At 36.5% G+C, this 16,867-nt stretch overlaps 1 protein-coding gene and 1 long non-coding RNA gene across 6 annotated transcripts in view; one reads left to right on the top strand and one right to left on the bottom strand.

The window, feature by feature from the left end:
• LOC309643548 overlaps positions 1-8,347 on the bottom strand; it is a 59,160-nt gene extending 50,813 nt beyond the window's left edge. For 4 of the 5 annotated variants that reach the window (XR_014253804.1, XR_014253806.1, XR_014253807.1 and 1 more), the window contains exons 1-2: positions 8,158-8,347; positions 3,836-3,879 (exon numbers count right to left, since the gene is read on the bottom strand). This is a non-coding gene — a long non-coding RNA (uncharacterized lncRNA). Of the gene's footprint in view, positions 1-3,835; positions 3,880-8,089 lie in introns of all 5 variants that reach the window. The other variant, XR_014253805.1, reaches the window with a different exon arrangement.
• Positions 8,348-8,440: 93 nt separating this feature from the next.
• CFAP36 (cilia and flagella associated protein 36) overlaps positions 8,441-16,867 on the top strand; it is a 32,691-nt gene continuing 24,264 nt past the window's right edge. Inside the window, exons 1-3 of the mRNA XM_082426300.1 lie at positions 8,441-8,754; positions 11,592-11,656; positions 12,272-12,373. Coding sequence (XP_082282426.1) covers positions 8,640-8,754; positions 11,592-11,656; positions 12,272-12,373 — 282 coding nt within the window. The 5' untranslated portion in view covers positions 8,441-8,639. The remainder of the gene's footprint in view (positions 8,755-11,591; positions 11,657-12,271; positions 12,374-16,867) is intronic.

Genomic DNA, 16,867 nt, shown 5'->3' with positions numbered 1-16,867 from the left:
TAAAAAAAATTATTGTTTTCACAAACATAAATGGCCAATTAATATATGAAACATCCTCAGTATCATTAACAATTAAACATTGGTAAATTAAAACAAGTAAATTTTTTTTTACCTTTCAGATTAAAAAAAAAAATCACTAAAACACTAACGTTTCTGGTGCTGAAAAGGTGTGGAAATATAAACACAATCTTTTGGTGAGAGTGTCAGTTTGTACTGCCTTTTGGAGGGCAATTTGGTAATACTGATTGAAAATTTTATTGTTCCAGAAATGTTTCATATCCTTACACCCAGAATTCTAATTCTCTTTTATGAAATGACTTGGCAAGAATGCAAAAATACATGTACATTGATGTTTAATGCAGCAGTGTTTATAAGAGCAAAATATTATAAATGAGCACGAATAAGATATTCATTTTAAAAAGGTACATCTAGGGTTTCCCTGGTGGCACAGTGGTTAAGAATCCGCCTGCCAACGCAGGGGACACGTGTTCGAGTCCTGGTCCGGGAGGATCCCATGTGCTGCATAGCAACTAAGCCTGTGAGCCACAACTACTGAGCCCGCGAGCCACAACTACTAAAGCCCACGTGCCTGGAGCCCGTGCTCTGCAACAAAAGAAGCCACCGCAATAAGCCCGCGCACCGCAACAAAGAGTAGCCCCCGCTTGCCTCAACTAGAGAAAGCCCGCACGCAGCAACAAAGACCCAAACCAGCCAAAAATAAATAAAAATAAAATAATTTATAAAAAAAAAAGGTACATCTGTATAATGGAATACCATGCATCCATTTGAAAGAACAATTTCTTTGTATTAATATGGAAAGATCCTTGGAAAATGAAGTAAAAGCAAGTTAGACAAATGAGAATGGCCTCATTTTGGTTAAAGAAGATAATAATATATGTCAATAGGCACATTAAAAATATCTGGAGGCTGATAACCAAACAATCACAGTGAGTTTTTTTTAGGTGGTAGGAAAAATAGAAGACTTTCACTTTCTTCATTGTGTAGTTCTATACCGTTTGAGTTTTTTTCAATATACATATACAATCATCCTTTGGTATCCATGGGGGATTGGTTCCAGGACCCCTGTGGATATCAAAATGTGTGACTGCTCAAGTCTCTTATGAAAAATTGCATAGTATTTGCAGTATTTGTATATAACCTATACATATCCCCCTGTTTATTTTAAATCATCTCCAGATTACTCCTAATACCTAATACAATGTAAATGCTATGAAAATAGTTGTCAGTGTGGCAAATGCAAGTTTTGCTTTTTGGAACTTTCTGGAATTTTTTTTTTCAAGTACTTTTGATCCACGTTTGGTTGAATCTGAGGATGCAGAACCCGTGGATATGGAGGGCTGACCATATGACTTTTCCAACACAAGAAGTAATAAAGATAAAATTTTAAAATGAATAGATAAAAGAGTGTTTCCCTGCCATCCTTAAAAAATATTCCATTATCAAGCCCGCTTCCCTACTGCCTCTGACATCAGGATGGTTCCCAGTCAGGGTATCTGATTCCACCTCTTCTGAAGGTGGAAGAGGCTTCTGTCATCCTTTTTCGCTTGAGAGACTTGATCTCAATGTTCTGGGCTCCAAATATGAACCTTGAAATTTTCTTTATCATCTTTCCCAGATATTCAAAATGGGACTAAAGCAAATAGGACACTCACTGGCTTCCTTACTATGCCAGAAGCCCAAACTATCAAGTTTATCAAGCCCAAACTAGTGGCCTCCACAGTGGGTCCACAAAATTATCCATTGGCACTCAGGGAAAAAGTATTAGAATTTCAACCTATATATTTTTATCTCATCCTTTGTTAATTTCAACTTTTGTTTTTTTAATTATACACTATACAATTGTTTAATTCATATATGTATATGTACAGGTCCATAAGTCATTAGTAAATATATATTCAAATATTAAGAGGAGTATTCAAAATTTTTTTTACTGATGGAGTATCTAGTCAAAAAAATTTAGAGGACATTAATTTAGGCTACAGCTGCTTTTAAGAGAGAGAACTAAAAGCAGATCTAAGATGCATATAAACATGTTCTATAAATTAGTCATCCTCCCCAAAGTCACTAATATAGTAGTTAAAAGAAAAGAGAAAATAGATAAGAAAACACAATAGAAGACAAATACAAGAGTCAATTTAGTAGGTAATCCAAGGTAGAAGGGAAGAGAAGAAAGTAAAATAGGAAAATTATCTACACATACACAAATAAGACAATGAAAAAACCTAATGACTAAAGAAAAGGAGGTGAAAGAAAAAGAGTAATTCACACAAAGATCCTGAACATTTAGAGATGAAATGAAAATAAGCAAACTATCATACAGTTGGAATTCAGAATGTACCATATCGAGCTCTTTATTCTTGGTTTCTAGCATGGTGCTTGGCACACAGTATGCACTCAATGAGTAAAGAAAGAATTCTAAGCCATGCCATTTCACACCAAATGTATGTGTTAAGTCACAATTTGAAAAGTCATTGTATTTTCATTTCTTTGCTGTTATTTTAAATCAAGTTGTTGAACATTTTATAGATTATGAGCAACAAAAGACATTGAAAAGAGAATGGAAATTCTGTGATGCTACATCTGCAAATGCAATAAAAATCTAAGGATTCATTGGAGAATTTGAAGATATGGCAGGTAATTATTTATTTGCCAACCCATGGAAACCTCCTCCATCCCTTTGCTGTTATATAAACCAAATAATCAAGACTATTTGGAAAGAACCTATAATTTAGAACTTCTAAAAAGTCTTTCTATAGCCAGAATAAAGGCAATTTGGAGGATTAAAGCAGTGACCTTTTTTTCCTTTCTTAACTTGAAAGCTGAATTCATACCATTTGGAGTAGTAATTAGGTAGTTCATTAGGGCTGTTTTATATGTTCTATAAATTACATATGAAAATGACACTTCTGTTGCATTGGTATTTTTAAGCTTATTGCTAATAATAACTTTCAGCCATCTGATCTAGAATGCAAGCATATTTTGCTAAAGTTAAAAAAAACCCCCGCTCTGCCAGTAGTCACACCTTTACTGTCTCCCCCAGGAGCAGAAAAGAGAAATGGATTGTTTTTAGGCAAATATGAGGCTCTATGTACTCCAGTCATAATTCACATGTTCATCAAATACTCATTGTGGGTCTCTTAGTGCGAAGCATTGTGTTGGAGTTGGAGATACATTTGTGAAATTAAAGAATTTATGTCCTCTGGAATTTACAATCATTTCTCTAGTCCTCCCCTGACTAAATTAGCAATCTCCCAAGTATCTGAGATATATTTGTGCATTTGTAGGGACATGTAGACTCATGGATATAAAACAATAATAAAAGGGATAAGAATTAGCATTTAACCATGACGACTGCAGAATGCACAATACTTCCTCTTAAAACAAAACCAAACTCCATAGGTACATGTCTTTAAAAACTGCTTGCTGTGTGATTTAGCAATTCCACTTTTAGGAATTCATTTTCACAAAGTGGTAAAGATTAGGTGCAAAGATTTAGTTACAAGGATGCATTTATTTTTAAAACAGTGCAAGAAACAGCCTAGGTAAATACGGAATTGTTTAAATAAATTGTATTATGTTCACACAATGGAAATGAATTGCTTGTGTACCGCTAAAATTCGTATGTTGAGATCCTAACCCCTAAAGTGATGATATTAGGAGGTGGGGGTCTTTGGTAGGTGATTAGGTCATGAGGAGCCTTCATAAATGAGATTAGTGTCCTTATAAAGAGACCCTGGTGAGCTCCCTTACCCCTACCACCTGTGAGGACACAGAGAGATGATGGCGGTCTATGAACCAGGAAGTGGGCACTCACCAAATCAGCTGACTCTTTGATCTTGGATTTCTCAGCCTCCAGAACTGTGAAAAAGAAATTTCTGTTGTTTATAAGCCCTCTAGACTATGGTATTCTGTCACAGCAGCCCAAGCTAAGACACTAGGTAACATTAAAAGGGATCATGTAAACATGGAAAAACTTCTGTGATATATTATAAAATTAAAATTGGAGGTTACCTTGTTGCTTAAGTGTCAAGTACAGAGAAGTGCAAGCCCTGACTTTGTGCTGACCCCGGGCAAGAAATGTGACCTCATACAGTCTCAGTTTTCCCACCTGTTATGGGCTGAATCATGTCCCCCAACATTCATATGTTGAAGTTCTAACCACAGTACCTAAAAATTTGACTGCATTTGGAGAGAGGGCCTTAAAAGGGGTTATTAAGTTAAAATGAGGTCATTAGGGTGGGCCCTAATCCAATATGACTATGTAGGGAAGGAGAAAACCTTTCTTCTACTCTCTTAGGTTTAGTCATTGGGGCCTATGAATTAAACTGACAAAAGTCAGATTGATGGGAGAGAAGGCATACAATTTTATTAATATTTACAATTTTATATGCATGGGGGCTTCACCAAAAAGAAGTGCAAAAAGTCAAAGAGCAGAGAGACTTGTGGGCTTATGTACCATTTTAACAAAGGGTGATAAACTGTGGAGAAGTGACTAGACAAAGGAAAGAGGACTTGGGCTTCTAGGGCTGACAAATTGTGCGGAAGTGACTTGTAAATACATGGGGAAGGAGTGTTTAAGATATCTTCTAATGGAAGACAAGGGTTATTTTAGTAGAGTCTGTTTATGCAGACTCATCCCAGCATTGACTCCTCGTCTCCAGTGATGAGTGTTCTCCTCGCCTCTGCCTGGTACAGGGAAAGTAAGTAGGTTTCTCATGGGAAATTTATGCCCTGTTTTATGCAGATGCAGGAGAGCAGAGAGCTATTTCTGCATCTGCTGTTTCTCAGCTGCCTTCAGCTCAAAATAATCAATATGCCAAAGTGGCATATTTTAGGGTGTCACATTTTGATCCCCTTCAACTGATGTCCTTATAAGAGGAGGAAATTTGGACACAGACAGGTAAAGAGGGAAGACCATGTGGACACAGTGAGAAGGCAGCATCTAGACGCCAGGAAGAGAGGGCTTAGAAGAAACCAAACCTCCTGACACCTTGAAGTCAGCCTTCTAGTCTCCAGAACTATGAGAAAATAAAATTCTGTTGCTCAAGCTATTAAAATCAGAAACAAAGGGAGACTGGCTTTGAAAATTCCCTTAGCCAATAAAAACAGTTTAGTCATACAAACAAGGTTTAATTTAGTTTGTTGTGTGAGACCTACTTGACCTGGGTCATTTCTTGTTAATGCCTCTGGAAATCATAAGCGAAAATTGAACTGTTCCCCAAGGTTGATATCAGGTAATCACTGACAAATTCCCTATCGTTTAAGAAAATTCTAATATTATAACCAATCACTGTAAAGAATAAATGGTCACTGCTTTCTCATTACATAAGCTGCTTTATAATAATATTCCCCTGAGCCTCATTCCATGTTTTAGTTTAAGAGCTCCTGGTCTGCAAACTGTCTTTTTGATGTGTGCACAATAAACTTTAACTAATTACTACTTTGGTGATTCACTGGTTTTACTTTGACTATTTCTTAGCCTTTGACAAAGCCACCCAGTCTGTGGTACTTTGCTACAGCCGTCCTAGCAAACTAATACACATCATCCGTAAGATGGGGGAAATCTTAATACCATCTTCACTTAGCTCTTAAGGTTGTCCTGAGTCAAACAGATGTAAATTTCTTTGTAAACTATGAACTACTACACAAATGTAAGTAGTTGCTATTCACGTGGTCCCTGAAAAATCTGGAGGAATGTAATTATCTTGTTAAGACTGAACTTTATAACCTAGTAAGGCAGAGATTCAGTTCCCATACAGGGATGGGGAGAAGCAAGAGATTTCAGTAGGAATGCAGTAAAGAATGTAACTGACTTGTCAGTGAAGAGAGACAAAATAAAGAGAATGCAAGTTGTTAAAAAAGAATCTAAATTACATATAATAATAGCTAACATGTATTGAGCATTTACTAACTTACCAAGCATGGTCCCAAGTAATTTTTATGTGTTCTCTAATTAAACCTCTTATCAACACCATGGTAAAAGTACTGTAGATGTGTGTGTGTGTGTGTGTATGCTTACATGGGTATGTATGTTATCTATTTCAGTCTTTTCTGTTACAACAAACAACTTCAATGTGAAAATCTGTTCATATGTAGCAGATAAAATTGTCAAAATGAGAAGTTGTGATTTTTCAAGAGAGGACCATGCTTTGCAGCACTGCAAAACATGAAAAACACTACCTGGCTGAACAAAGTGATATATGGTAAAATGCACAACACACACCCACCTCGTCTTCTTATTCTTCCTCCAGAGCACCCCACATGCATTGCCCTAAGAGTGTGTACACTGTTCTTTTGAGTTTGTGTTTATTTCATGATAAGCATATTGAATATATTATATTAAATCTGCATAAGCATCCTTCTTATAAAGGTCCCAAATACTGAATAAAAAGAAAATCCTTACATTTGAGGAGAAAATTGAAATAATCCAATGTTTTGAAATAAATGAGAAAACTTGCAGGCCGGAGGGAATTCACATTGGCCACACTGAAGAATGACGCTGAAAAAATAAACGAAAGAAGAGCTTGTGCATTCCAATTATTATCTCCTTCCAGTGGAATTGGAAAGCACTTCCAAGAGACTAAAGATAAAGACCCTAAGGCCAGGTAATGCTAAGTGCAGTGGGATAGCACTTTGTGGCCTTCACGCTCATTAGAAACCTGACAAGTAACTTCCTTATGAAGAAAGGAAACTGGCAGAACAAAAGGGGTATTTCTCTTTTAAGCTGGTTTAGAAGACAGAAAAGGAGAACAAGAAACCACAGTAATCCCCTTCTGGTGTCACAATATTTTAGCTCCAAAATGATGATGTCCTTCTCTCCTTTTACCTCTTCTTAGTAACTCAAAACCCACCACACTTACCACACCCATTTCCAGTAAGTGGTACCTGGAGCATGGCTATCCACTAAGGAAAATAACTTATCGGCTACCATTTACATAAAAAATGTAAAACTTCTATATGGCAAAAGACACAGTGAACTAAAAGACAAATTACAAACATGTCACTGTAACATGTGACAAAGAGTTAAAATTTTTATACTAATGTATAAAAAGCTCTTTCAAATCAATAAGAAAAATAAATCCCAAGAAGAAATGGTCAAAAGGTATGAAAAAATAACATAGGAAGAAACACAAAGGCTAATCAATATGAAATAAAGCTCAAATTCAAATTTAAAAATGCAAATTAAAACTATGTATCATCTTTAACCTAGTGGATTGGTAAAGATATTTTTCAAAAAGGCTTTTAAAAATAGGTTCGGTAATCTTTCCTTTGAGAATTTATTCAAAGTAAATAATGAGACTAGAGCTGAAAAACATGTGCAAGTATGTTCATTACAGAATTGTTTATAAATTTGAGAAATCGAAGTAATTTAACCTAGCTATTGAGAATTGGTCACACAAATCAAAGTATATATAGTCTTTCATTTAGCAAATCTGGTAGAATCTATCCTTTGGAATAGTCAATAAACCAACAGTTCTGAGACACACAGATATTCATTTTAGCAGTTTGTAGAAGGGAAAAATGGCATGGTATAGCCACACCACGGAGGGGAAAAAAACCCCGCACACTAATGACATCTATGCATACAAGTAAGATACTGTGTGTATATACAAGAAATAAAAATAACGAAACGGTAGTTTATAGAATACCATGTAGCTGTACAGAAATGATAGTTTTATGTTTATATGAAAAGATGACCAAATATTAAGCGAACAAAGTTTCATAACTGTACATACACTATGACCCCATTTATGTAAACACATATAAGGTTGTTTGAAAATATTTTGGGAAGCCGAGTACTCTGACAATGACCTTTGAAGACCCATTCCACAAATGACCCCAATCTAAAAGTAGAGTTGGTGTTACTTAACAAAAGGGTTGGTTACCCAGACATTTATTTATAGGAACATTTACTTTGATTTTGCCCTTGAAAAACTCAATTCTAGTTATTTCTATCTGCGCAGGAAAGTTTAAAGACCCGCCTTCAGCTACAGGATGCAAACTGACTGCAGAGCGAATCAGCAAGTCTTACAGAGCTACTTTGCTCAGGTTTGTATTTTCAAACAACCTTTTAATTGCAAAGTTTCTGGGCCAGCGGGTCTGAAAATGGTCGGGACTGAGTGGTGGGGATACAACCGTGAACTGAAGCCTTTAAAATTTTCAGTCAGAGTCCAGGTGAGTTCGCCCTTCACAGCGCCATTTCTAAACCTTGGTCCCACGCATTTATCTAGAGGGAGCGCTGAGATTCTTTCCAGGATTTCCAGCCAATGGCTACACTTCTGCTCTTCGCCCCAGCAGCTCCGGGCCAATGGGCGGAAGGCTACTTTTCGACACAATACTGTTCCTTTCCAGCCAATCGGAAGAGTTCTTCAAATACCTCTCTCTAAGACGCGCTAGCTCCGCGGAAGCTGGTTTCACTTCCGGGCGGCTTCTAGGGGCGGCTACGCGTGTTGCCATAGCGACCGTTTTAAGTTAACTGGTTTGTAGCTTTCATCCAGGTGACTGCGAGACTGCGGGAGCAACTTGTCTTCCCGTTTCCTCTCGGCTCCCTGCGGCCGCAAGGCCTTCCGGGCTCCGGGGGTCTGGCCTAGGCTTCCGCGGCGGCCCTCGGGGGCGGAATGGCTGCGGAAGAAGAGGACGAGGTGGAATGGGTGGTGGAGAGCATCGCAGGGTTTCTGCGGGGCCCGGACTGGTCCATTCCCATCTTGGACTTTGTGGAGCAGAAATGTGAAGGTAAAATTCAGATCCCGAATCGTCAATCCTTTCTCACCTCTCTCACGCCAACAGCCTCTCCACAAACTGCCTTTCATCTCCCCGGTCTCCACTCCTGTCTGCCAGGTTTAGAGCTGGTTTTTAGGATGTGTTGCTGTCACTGCGCCCGTCCTTTCCTTCACGGAAATGAAAACGAGGACCGAGATACCTTTCCCCCTGGGCCCAAGCACACATCCGAAAAACATTAGACTTTATAATCCTATGTTGGGTCTCTCACCCCATCCTGCACCTTTCTGCCGTGGGCAGGTGCACTGTTTGTGTGGGTTTCTTCAACAACTTCCCCAGTGACTTGGGAGGGGAGACGTCAGTTTGCTTCTGAGTTCCTTCTGATCCCAACAGTTGACCGAAAAGTGGGTGGGCGAGGGGTGTGTGATTACTCCAGCAGGCCCAGAGCCGGTGATCTCGGTGGCCTGTATTCCCTTTTTTGAGTTCTCTGAGTCTCGGTTATACCAAAAATGGAGGGTATCTTACAACAAATGAGTTATGTAACCGTGTCAGAACATTTCCTGTGAGGAAAGGGTACCTCCAGGTTCTGATCAGTTCACGCTTTGGAGTTCTGCATTCAGTTCTTAGAGACAAATTGGAGCCCATTCATGGAAAAGGAACCAGAAACGATGTCATATGAATAATTACAGGCTGTTGTCGCAGTTGTTTAGCCGGCCAAGACTTCAAGGGTAGTCATATCCATTAATTGTTTGAACATCTGTCTTATGTTGGAGGGATTAGACTTGTTTTTGTAAGGTTCAGTGAGATAGAGCTAGGGTCAGTGGGTACAAGCTAGAGGGGAACAAATTTCTGTGAAGGAAGTGCTTCATAACAGAGAGTATCCCAGATAAATTAGCCTGCCTCATGAGGTAATGAGCTCCCCAGCCACTAGCAGTGTTTGAAGGAATCTGACAACAACTTAATGGAGTTATTATAGAGGGGAATTCAACTATCAAATGGTCGGTTATCCTGGATGATCTTTTAAGAGTCGTTTCAGCCCTAAGATTCCATGAAGCCGGTAAAGAGGAAACTTACTCTGACCACTGAATCTTTTCATTACATTCTCATTGCCATGAGCAAAATTCAAATAGTATTTATTAAGTATTGTTCTTACCGGTAATTTTTAAAATAAGTTCAAAATAACTTTTATTTCTGCTCTTTTTAAGAATTTAAAATGGTATTATGAGACTGATGAAGCATGTGGTGGTATCCTGACCTCCTTTAGGAGAAAAAGGAAATTATGTCACCTTTTGATTCCATTTACCCTACTGAATGAAACTAAATGCTGAAATGGGAAAAAAAGAAAAAGCATCGTACTTTTTATCCCCAGATGTCAAAAGTGGCTGCATTTCAGTTGTAACACACCTGATTGTGTAATTTTACAGGGAAACAGTAATCCTCAACCTTATAAACATGTAATGTAGTAATTTGGCTTCAAAATTAACTGAAAACAGCTTTAGTAGCTGCTATATTGCATGTATGCCCAGTGTTATATAGAGCAGGTGCCAGGAGAAATGGAAGTAACATCCCAGTGACACTTGAAATAATAATGTTTATGTTTTGCTGACTTTGGGTTGTCAATGTGCTATTCATCACCTCAGATAATTTAAAAATTAGTTTTGTACTACTCTGTAATATCAGCCTTTATTTCAAAATTTATTGAGTGTCGTTCAGCCAGAAGCTGAGGGTAGAAAGATGAATAAAACAAATCCTTGTGCTTGAGAAGTTTGCAATTTGGTGGGGAAGACAAACAGGTAAATGGAATTTAAATGTAAAGTGGCAGGTGTTATAATAAGGGTAGACACATGGTGCTGTGTATTGCAAGAGTTCAGAGGAAGGAATCTAACTAGCCTAGGAGTTGGGAGTGGGTAGCAGATCATGGAAAATGTGCCACTTGCAATATTTTGGAGAATGGTTGGGAGAAGGAGGGCCGGGTAAAGGCAAAGAGATCTAAGGGCTTGAGCAAAGGCATGGGGCTTTTTTGTCTTTTTGTGTTACATTTGTCAGTATTCCAAGTAATTGTGTACTGTTAAGAGTGCAAAGTTTGGTTTTTGGAGTGGTGGGAGTTGAGATTTGGGATCCAGTCTTGGAGGGTTTTGTCTGGTCTTCTAAGTATTTTAGACTTATTCTCTAGGCAATGAGCAGTAATTGAAGAGTTTTAAATAGAAAATTACAGAAGTTAGTTTTGCATTTTAGAAAGATCATTTGGGGGGAATATTATAAAAAGGGGGTTTATTGTTTACAATTCATGAGTTTGTCTTCTTTCCTTAATCACATTGTAGCTTCTTGAGGGAATATATATCTTTCTAATCTACATTGTTTCACACATATGATCATTCAGTAAACATTTGTTTTTATTTATTTTTATTTCATTATTGATTTATATGTAATAAAAAAGTCCTAGTAACTTTCAGTAAAATTTGGATCAGCAAAGTTCCAGTATGATAAAATAATCTGGAACCTGTTGTAAAAGGAATTATTTAAAAACTATCAACAATAATGTTCCATTTAAAGTTTATAAAGAAATTGTTGCCTTATATTATTGATTGAAAAGTAGCAAATTAGTGTTCATCTTCCATATGAAGTAGATTTTAAGTAGGAAAAAAACTTGTTTACAACTAACACTATACACACACACACACACACACACACGCATATATACATCTTTTTTTAATCCCAAGAATTTAAAGCAGAAGAGCTGGTTTATAAGACTGAGAGTTCTATTTGTAAGACAACTAGAGTGGACTTTGATATTTGCATTAATGAAATGACTTGTTTTTTTACACTATGCAATATTTTTCTTTTAAATTTAGTTTTTGATGATGAAGAAGAAAGCAAATTGACCTATACGGAGATTCATCAGGAGTACAAAGAACTAGTGAGTATATTTTTACCTGATTTTAAATGTAATTCGAATAATATTAATTCAAGATGTTCTGAATTTTAAAAATGTATTTTTCCATTAAAATTCTTTAATTAAAAAATTCCAATCTACCCTAATAGTACTACCAGTTGCATTAGACTCCAAGGGTTCTCTGTGCATCTCAATCCTTATGACTCTAGAATGTAAGAAATAGATTTAGGACAACTATTTTAAGGGATCTTGCATCCAGTATTTAAATTTTATTCTTATTCTTCTGCTGATACATCCAGGGGAGTGTTAATTATTAATTTAGCCATGTTGTCTTGAGATTTTAAGAAATAGCTCTGGGTAGCAGAAGAGTTATACCGCATCAAACTTCATAATCCTGACTTCAGTGATTTCTGGGAGAGTAAATAAAATTTCTTTTGATTCTCTGCAAAAATTTTCACTTTTTTGTTGTTTGTTTTTTCGGTGAAAGACATTGTCACTGCCATATAATATAATTTTATGTAGATTAATAATTGCAAACAAGCATTTGATTATACTTTTCTAAACTCAATGTAAAATTTGGAATTTGGAATTTTTCTATGTAAATTACAAAAAGAAAAAAATTAAACTTTCTATTTTTAGGTTGAAAAGCTGTTAGAAAGTTACCTTAAAGAAATTGGAATTAATGAAGATCAATTTCAAGAAGCATGCACTTCTCCTCTTGCGAAGACCCATACATCACAGGTTTTTTTTTTTGTTTTATTCTGCTAATATATAATTTTAACAAAAATGCTCAGATTTCACTTAAATTTGCTATGTTTGGTTGTCAAAGTATAATATTCTAGACATTGTAAGAGTGAAAAGCCAATTTATCACATATGGGTTCTTTTTTATAACAACCTTGAGAAATGATAATTTGAGGCATAATGAACTGATGCTATTAAAAAGGAACTTTCTGAACCCAGAACTATACTAGATCACAGGCTTTATGCAAACTACTGTTTTATTTATATAGATCTCTGACAATTTTGCAGTTGCCCGGTTTCTAATCTTAGCAGATACATAGTATACAGTTCCTGGGCTTCCTTCTCTTAGAACTAATTTTATTGTCTCATTAGTTCTGCAGTGCTGGATTGAAGTAGGTCTTATGTATATTTATAACTAATATTTACTGACGGCTCATGCTATCTGCTGTTTTTTTTGTTTTTTTTTTAAACATTTTTCATTTTCACCAAGGTCTTTATTTATTCTTGGCTGCATTGGGTCTTCGTTGCTGCGTGCAGGCTTTCTCTAGTTGCGGTGAGCGGGAGCTGCTCTTCATTGTGGTGTGTGGGCTTCTTATTGTGGTGGCTTCTCTTGTGGTGGAGCACGGGCTCTAGGCATGCAGGCTTCAGTAGTTGTGGCATGCAGGCTCAGTAGTTGTGGCTCGCGGGCTCTAGAGCACAGGCTCAGTAGTTGTGGCACGTGGGCTTAGCTGCTCTGCGGCATGTAGGATCTTCCCAGACCAGGGATCGAACCCGTGTCCCCTGCATTGGCAGGCGGGTTCTTAACCACTGCGCCACCAGGGAAGTCCCTAGCTGCTGTGTGAAGCAATTGGCGTGTATTATCTCATTGAATCTTCCTGACAATCCTTAAGAAATTGGTACTATTTTACTTCCATTTAGAAATGAGAAAACTAATGCACAGATATATTAAGGAACTAGTGCAAAGTCCATAGCCAAGTAACAAAGCCAGGATACCAGCCTAGGCACTCCAAGTGAGAGCCCTTGTTCAGAGACTGAGTATAGGGATGTGTTACTACCAAATATAGTTTACCAAATAAACTATAATTCCTTATAGTTTAGTGAGGATTGTCTATGATGTGACCTGAAATTATTATTTTCAACCTTCTGCTGCTGTCGTTCTCCAACACATTACATACTCTAGTAGTTCTGGCCACTTGCTCTTGTAAGCATCCATGTGCCTGGCTTTGCTCATGGTAGCCCCTTAAGCTGGAATGTTGAGCTCCCACCTCCTCCTCCCTCCATCCTTTCCTCAGCCAGAGGAATCCATCTCATCGTCAGGGTGTGCTGAAATGCAACTTTCCTGGTCCCTCTAGTCAGACTAGCACTCATTCTGCCTCACTGAGCACTTTCACATTTTCAATTCAATTCGACTGCCTTGAATGATAGTTTCTTACACATCTGTTTGCCTTGAAGAATTTATTGAAAATTATTAACTAGTATTTAAATTTAAGACATTGGTATTTGTTTTTATTTTCCTTGTTTTTCAGGAATATTTTCTGCTTTGGTTAATATTTGTCAGCCTCTTAATTAAATTATTATGAATGAATCTGAATTACTTTGTGAAAAAAGATGTTCATAGTAATAGTAGTCACATCCATCTTTTGTTTTCATTATCTGGATAACTTTAAATTATTTTTGAATGAAGATGTTCAGAATTTTAAAATACTGTTTTCAGATCAATAGTAACACATCCTTCTCTTTTGCTCAGTTATACAACACCTTTTGATTTGGAGTTGATTCGCAGTACAGCCTTGTTGTGTACAAGGAGGCAAGCCTTTTGACACAGACAGACCTGGATTTGAGTCCCAGATCTTTTGTTTATTTTCATTTACCACGGGCAAAGTTGTTTTACAGTTTTCCTTTCTTATCCATTCTGATTCTCAGTTTCTATATCTATAAAATAGGGATAGTATCTACTTTGAAAGGTTTTTGTGAAATTTGAGTGAAAATGTTCATAAATGTTCATAAAGCATTTAGCACAATACCTGACACATATAAGGTGGTCTATAAATGGAAGCACCTCTTAATTAATGGTAGCTTTTTTGGTGGTTGATTAGCAGGGTGCTAATTAGGCCAGGGTCATGTGTTCAATCCCCATGTGGACTAGTTAGCTTTATTCTCTTCTGGAGCAAACTCTTAGCCCCAGATACTGAAGGCAACATGATTGAATCAGCACAAGGCCATCACTGTTAATCAGAAAAACAGCCCAAAGCATGCTATTTACTGCTTTGCAGCAATAATCTAATCTTTATAAATAAAGGTCAGAATGCTGATTCCATTATGCTAATATAGGGTGCCTAAGAATGAATTCAAGAAGCCAATTGCTTGCCTAGAGAAGTTTAGGAGGTACTTTTCATTTTGTTTTGGTCTGTTTGGTTTGATTTTGATTTTTTAAAACAGCTGCAGCTCCCCTCTCATTGATTGTACTTCTAAAGCCGACTTGCAAAATTCTTTTCACCTGGTTTGGTCATCGTTAGCCCTAGACCACTGGTCCTGGCATACTCTTTGTGTATTAAAATCAGCAGTAGTAAAGAGTGCATCAGATGAAGACCTCTAGTTTAAAAACAACAACAACAACTACCATCTCTTCTTTCTTTTCTTGCTTTCTTTTCCTCCCTCCCTCCCTCCTTTCTTTCTTCCTTCCTTCCTTCCTTTCTTTTCTTTCTTCTTTCTTTCTTTCTTTTTCTCTTTCTTTCTTTCTTTTTCTCTTTCTTTCTTTCTTTCTTTCTCCCTCTCTCTTTCTTTCTTTCTCTCTCTCTCTCTTTCTTTCTTTCTTTCTTTCTTTCTTTCTTTCTTTCTTTCTTTCTTTCTTTCTTTCTGTTTCTTCTCTCTCTCTCTTTCTCTCTTTTTTCAAGTATCTTATCTGAGGGAATTTTTCATATGCACGTTCAAATACAGGTAAATGCTGCTCTGAATCTTGCAGGGAAGGGTAGTGGGAAAATAGCATAGAAATTGATTAAGTTAAAAATAGAAGAGATAGTGGACTTCATAGTTATACTTTTTTTCCCCCTTAATCCTTTGAATCAGTAGAAAGGCTTTCACATCAGTTCTATAGGCTATGCTATTGAACTTATGCAAATAAATATTTAATCACTATTCTTTGGAGAAATAATATGAATCTATAACTTTTCTTCAAAATTTTATCTTTTTTGTATAGAATTGCTATAGTTTTTTCTTTAAAAGTTTGGTAGAATTCACCAGTGAACCCAGCTGGACATGGTGCTTTTTGTTTTGGAAGGTTACTAATTATTGATTCCATTTCTTTAATAGATATAGACTTATTCAGATTGTCTATTTCTTCTTGTTTGAGTTTTAGCAGGTTGTGTTTTTCAAAGACTTGATCCATTTCATCTGGGTTATCAAATTTGTGATCATAGAGATGTTCATAAAATTTCTTTATTACCCTTTTAGTGTCCATGGGATCTGCAGTGGTGTCACCTTTTTCATTTCTGATATTAGTAATTTATGCCTTCTTCTTCTTCTTTTTTTTTTTAATTTAACCTGGCCAGAGGTTTCTCAGTTTTATTTATGTTTTTAAAGAATCAACTTTTAATTTTGTTGATTTTCTCTATTGATTTTCTATTTTTCAATTTCATTGATTTCTTCTCTAATTTCTATTATTTCTTTTCTTAATGCTTACTTTGGATTTAATTTGCACTTTTTGTAGTTCCTAAGGTGGAAGCTTTGATTATTGATGTTAGATATTTCTTCTTTTATAATATATGCTTCAATGCTTTAAATTTCCCTCTAAGCACACTTTTGCTACACCCCACAAATTTTGATAAGTTATATTTTCATTTTCATTTAGTTAGAAATATTTTTAAAAGTTCTCTTAAAACTGCTTCTTTGATCCATGTGCTATTTGAAAGTGTGTTGCTTAATCTCCAAGTGTTTTAGGTTTTTCTAGCTGTTGTTCTGTTACTGCTTTCTAGTTTAATTCCATTGTGGTCCTAGAGTATCCTCTGTATGACGCCTATGCTTTTAAATTTATTAAGATGTGTTTTATGGCCTGTAATGTTGTCTGTTTTGGTGAATGTTCCATGTGAACTTGAAAAGAATATGTGTTTTTCTGTTGTTGGAGAGATGTCAATTTGATCCAGTTGACTGAAGGTGCTGTTTGGTTCAACTATGTCCTTATTGATTTTCTTCCTGCTGAATCTGTCCGTTACTGAAGTCTCCAACTATAGTAATGAATTCATTTGTTTCTCCCTGTGGTTCTGTCTATTAATGGAGCAGCATAAATGCATGAAACCACTTGTACCTTTCAAAACTATGGTATGATTAACTCCAAGCAGAGATATAGGGTAACTTTAGGCTAAGTATGAACATGTTTGGATGTTTTTAATACTCACTTAAGTCAGATTTTTAAAGACTCAATGTTCATATTTTTGTCAACGTGCTTTTCGCAAACATAGATAACGTCACATTTGCTTTATCTCATAGTCTTCTTTCA

The sequence above is a fragment of the Balaenoptera physalus genome (genome assembly GCF_965194825.1).
Source record: "Balaenoptera physalus genome assembly, chromosome: 15".
In the NCBI taxonomy this organism is placed as follows: Eukaryota; Metazoa; Chordata; class Mammalia; order Artiodactyla; family Balaenopteridae; genus Balaenoptera; species Balaenoptera physalus.
This window is presented reverse-complemented; position numbering and strand designations above follow the sequence as displayed.